The sequence below is a fragment of the Megalops cyprinoides genome, chromosome 15 (assembly GCF_013368585.1).
Source record: "Megalops cyprinoides isolate fMegCyp1 chromosome 15, fMegCyp1.pri, whole genome shotgun sequence".
Classification (NCBI taxonomy): Eukaryota; Metazoa; Chordata; class Actinopteri; order Elopiformes; family Megalopidae; genus Megalops; species Megalops cyprinoides.
This window is the reverse complement of record NC_050597.1, coordinates 3,659,290-3,664,056: the sequence shown is the minus strand read 5'-3', so window position 1 is coordinate 3,664,056 and position 4,767 is coordinate 3,659,290. Positions and strand designations below refer to the sequence as shown.

Below are 4,767 nucleotides of genomic sequence, written 5' to 3'. Positions count from 1 at the left end.
GCCTAAAATTGGAGTCTTAATCTCAACCAACCTATTTGGGCTTTTGATTGATGTCCTCGTAGCTCCAGCAGGAAAGCTCCCAAAGAAAAAAAAAACAGAGGGAAAAAAACGAAGAAAAAAATAGACAATCGACTTCAGTTTAGCCTTCCTCACATACGTGCACTCGCACCTATTTGAGAACGACTGAAGCGAGACGACGCTTTTAAACTTCTGATAACTCCAGCGCTGCGAGGGACCTCTATATTTTACTGGAGGTTTAGCCGACCATGGATCATATAGGAGTTCATCTACACCAGACCCAGGCAGAGCCGATAAGTTTTGGTATCGATCAAATCCTGAACAATGTGGATCAGGGGAGTTGCATGATTTCCAATCCCAGGCTGCAAGACTCCGACTACGGTTTAGGATGCATCGTCACCAGTGCTTACAATACGATGACCGGCAGCTATAACACGAACAATTCCGGGGGATACAACGGCAACGCGTGCAGCGTTGCGTCTCTGAACGGCTCGTACAATGTGAACATGGGCATGAATATGAACGGGAGTAACCTTAATTCGGCCGGAGTGATCCGTGTGCCAGCGCACCGACCGCTGAGCAGCGTGCACGCGTCTGTACCCTCCAGCATGACCGCGGTGCCAGGTATGGGGAACGTGAACTCTATCAACAATCTCACGGGATTAACCTTTCCCTGGATGGAGAGCAACAGAAGATACACCAAAGACAGATTTACAGGTAATCATTCATATCCGTGCAAAGTATCCTGCCCAGAGTGCTTTGAAAATGCATTAACGCAAAATGTTTACATTTTTATTGCTCATGTAAAATACATTTTTTTCCGGAGTGTTGATGACATTGCATTACATTACATTAACAATGACAACGATTTAATAATCGTTCGTGTCTATGTTTGGGAAAAGCCGGCATTTTCTTACAATCACAGTTTATCTGAAATCGGAGTACAAACTTCAGAATGGAGACGGCGTAATAATGTGCGGCGATGCAGCGATTTCAATATTCAGAAATTGATAGCCACATTGTTAATATGATTATTTGCAACCTCACGTCCTGCAAATTTTTATCTGTAGTTATTGTGTCTAACTTTAACAGTTTGTTAAATGACACGACAGATATATAGGCGTAATTGCATGTACAGAATATTTCATTATATTACAGGAATCAACAGTGTACTTAATTCTGAAGCACGTGTCTTATATTTAGACACGTTATTAAAAATATACATTTTGGAGTTATTTCATTGCCATTTTGCAATTTTGGACTCCGATGAACTGTTGTAAACTGCTATAAACGAGACAAAAACGTGATAAGTGTTACTTTGAATTGATTTCTGGGTTTTGTGGTCTTGCAATTACTCTGTCGATAAAGTAAACAAAGTCAGTGAAAATGATATCACAGTACAGTCTTTGTAAACGATGTTCTATTTAAAATGGTTAACGCTTGATTGCCCCGCTGAGAGTCAGCAACAAGAGTTTATTAATATGAAATGTGAAATTAAGTAGAAGATTAGAAGATAATTATATAACTTCATTATAACCAGTGATGCCATTACACACACACACACACACACACACACATATATATATATATATATATATATATATATATATATATATACACACACACAGATGTATACAGCCTACAGTACAGACCAAACACATACGGCGAATATAATTAAAGGTAGTTTTTATTAGTAGTAGTAGTAGCAGTAGTAGTAGTAATAGTTATTGTTGTTATTATTAGAAGTTCTATTTAACAATATCATTTTCTCATAAATGGATGGAGGCAAATGTTTCATATTTGTTGGTGACGTGACGGCCTTCAGAATCATTATTTTAATCACCATTTCAGCCTATTGATGTTGTGACGTGTATGATCAATTATCCATACGTCTATAGGGACACGCTTTCTTTTGTTTAAATTAATGTTTATTTAGAGAATAAACACATTCGAAGACCGACATAGGTAGCGTTGTGTGAAAGTCCATGTACTTTTAACTATTTTCAGTAACGATGCAATATAACCAAATGAGTTCATTCACCTCTCACGACGAATGGAATTATGTGGGTAACTGGCGTTCTCTGTGTCAGTACACAGGCAGTTAATTAATCATAACTTTATACCTAACATGATGATTCATAGCTCTGCAAGGTGCGACCTGAGCTTCACCTTTTAAAGAAATGCATGACGTTCACTGTACATTTTGGAAAAGGAGCAGTCTCTAGAAGTCCTGTTTGGTAGAGGCCTCGGCTTTGCTCTGCCCGTGCCGCCCTCGCTGCCTCTCGCTGTTCCGCCGCTGATTTCTGCCGCTTGCTTTCGCCCTGTCTGTCTCCCCACTCCAGTGGCCCTCTCACCCTTCACTGTAACACGCCGTATAGGTCATCCGTACCAGAACCGGACACCGCCAAAGAAGAAAAAGCCCAGAACGTCCTTCACGAGGCTGCAGATCTGCGAACTGGAGAAGCGGTTTCACCGACAGAAGTACCTGGCGTCCGCGGAGAGAGCGGCCTTGGCGAAGGCACTTAAAATGACTGATGCGCAAGTGAAAACATGGTTCCAAAACAGGAGGACAAAATGGAGGTGAGATTGTTAAATTTATTATCATACATATAATGGTTGATACTACTGTCACTACTACCAGGCCTAACTGTAATAGCGGTTGTAGTTACAGCAGAAATACTGCTTAGCCTATTGCTTGTTATGTTGAATGCTATTATATTTGTTTGCATTCCAGTAAATATGACCAAACACCCACAATGCAAAAAGAAAAGTAGACGCATTCGATTCATTTCAAAGACAATCAGGAGACAATCATGAGTTACATTTTAGGCCCAGATTCAAACCTTTGTTATCGCATTGTACAGTGCTGTTAACACTTAATTTCGGGTTCGAGCTCTTTTTAGTTTTTCAGGCTACATGTTTAGGTAATTCGAAACATTTCCCTACAGCATAAAGTATAAAGTATAAAGTATAACCCACCGCGCTTGGTTTGATGTTAAAATTCCAAGTAAAAACTTATCTTCGGTAAGACAGATGTGAGAGTACGCTGACACCACGCTGAAGTGAGCTAAGATAGCTGTGTTCAATGCGTTCCAGTGATCGTTAACAATATTTATCTGGACTTGATTTCATGCATACAGAGCACTTCAAATATCGTAAGAATAGCCCAAATACATTTTAGATTTAGTATTTACCAGATACATGCAATACTACGTTATGTATTTCAGCTTTCAGCTATTTCCTTCCAGCATCCATTGCACGTGATCCAATGCTCTGTGTTAAACGTTGTTTACAAATCAGGGGTCATATAATGTGGAATAATTTTCAGATCTATCCGTACATTAGGTCTGCGGTGTATCTAATCGAATTGGCATCACCGATGATATCGTCCTGAATGAAGAATAAGTTAACCTTTTCATTTTTCTTTTTCTTATAATTAGTCAGAAAGTTCTTGGGTGATTTAGAGACCAGCCCTTAGTCAGTAAATATTACATCGATTTGGTTTTATCAAAACATGATGTTTATTAGACTTTCATTAACGAAAAAGACATCAGTTGCTTGCTCTGATAGTATACACATTAAGATTTTTCGAAAAAAATGGAATGAGTGTTCGTATAATTAATAGGGTCTGTGTTGTCATGAAACAGGACTGCAGAAGTCAGAACCGATCACCGCTCACGAACCCAAAACCCATGAAACCAATAACCCGCACAGCTCCCTTTTGTCCGGATTCTTATGTCATTTTTATACTCTTGTTGTTCACGGTCACAATTGTACACTTCTTTGCTGTAGTCTGTTAAAATAATTCTGATGGCTTTAAAAAAAATATTCACAAACGTATTATATAAAATTAGGCCCGTTTTCTCTGTAAAAAAGTAAACTGCCGGTCATGGAAAATATATTTACAACACACGAATGCAGCTTTACCTGCTGACCGCTGTCTGTGTCCGGTGTCTGCATGCTTTTCAGACGGCAGACCGCGGAGGAGAGGGAAGCCGAACGACAGCAAGCGAACAGAATCCTCATGCAACTGCAGCAGGAGGCTTTCCAAAAAACACTAAACCAGCCAGTGACCCCGGACCCAATCTGCCTACACAACACTTCTTTATTCGCTCTTCAGAATCTCCAGCCCTGGACTGAAAACACCTCTAAAATAAGCACAGTCTCTACCTGTGAATAGAAAACGATGAATTATCATTTTTTCCCCTGATAGTCCTTACACAGATATTGAAAAAAATAGGAATAACCCCAATATAACCCCACATAAACAACGCAAATACAACGTAATTACAGCAAAGTGATGTGGAAAAATACATTGAACCGTAATGTTTTATTGTAATCATGCTAGCAAGCGCGTAGCTACGACTTATTCGTTGCTGAATCCACAGTGCAGTTAAAAACATTTCAAAGTATAGGCCCCACACCAAAATGCAATCGAAAGTTATCAGTGAGTATTTCATAACAACATAATTTTGTGGTAGAGCAGAGTGTAACTGTATGGAATTTCAGTAAATTTTAAATTTTGTTACACGGTGTATTAACATATTTTCTTCTCCGTGAAGATGAAATATGCGAACGAAATTGGCTAGTATCGAGAAAAAAAAGTAACGCCTTCTTAAACAGGAATTAAAGTCAAACCTAAAAACGGGAGATAAAAGTAGATCGAATGTTTACGCAAACTACATTCAAAAGACAAGCACACACATTTTTATAAGAATACGTTTGCTACCAAGGACCAGGTTAAAAGCT

The 4,767-nt window shown here is 39.1% G+C and overlaps 1 protein-coding gene across 1 annotated transcript; it reads left to right on the top strand.

Moving 5' to 3' along the window:
• The first annotated feature begins 266 nt into the window (after nt 1–266).
• On the top strand, nt 267–4,198 carry tlx1 (T cell leukemia homeobox 1). Its single transcript, XM_036547426.1, has 3 exons — nt 267–735; nt 2,361–2,598; nt 3,988–4,198. The coding sequence occupies exons 1-3, from the start codon at nt 267–269 to the stop codon at nt 4,196–4,198; spliced, it is 918 nt and encodes a 305-aa protein (XP_036403319.1).
• Nucleotides 4,199–4,767: the final 569 nt, after the last annotated feature.

Excerpts from the sequence above, each read along its gene's own strand:
- tlx1 (XM_036547426.1), top strand. The coding sequence starts at position 267 with ATGGATCATATAGGAGTTCATCTACACCAGACCCAGGCAGAGCCGATA. Across the intron at positions 736-2,360 it reads CACCAAAGACAGATTTACAG|TGGCCCTCTCACCCTTCACT; the intron begins GTAATCATTCAT and ends TCCCCACTCCAG. Across the intron at positions 2,599-3,987 it reads AACAGGAGGACAAAATGGAG|ACGGCAGACCGCGGAGGAGA; the intron begins GTGAGATTGTTA and ends CATGCTTTTCAG.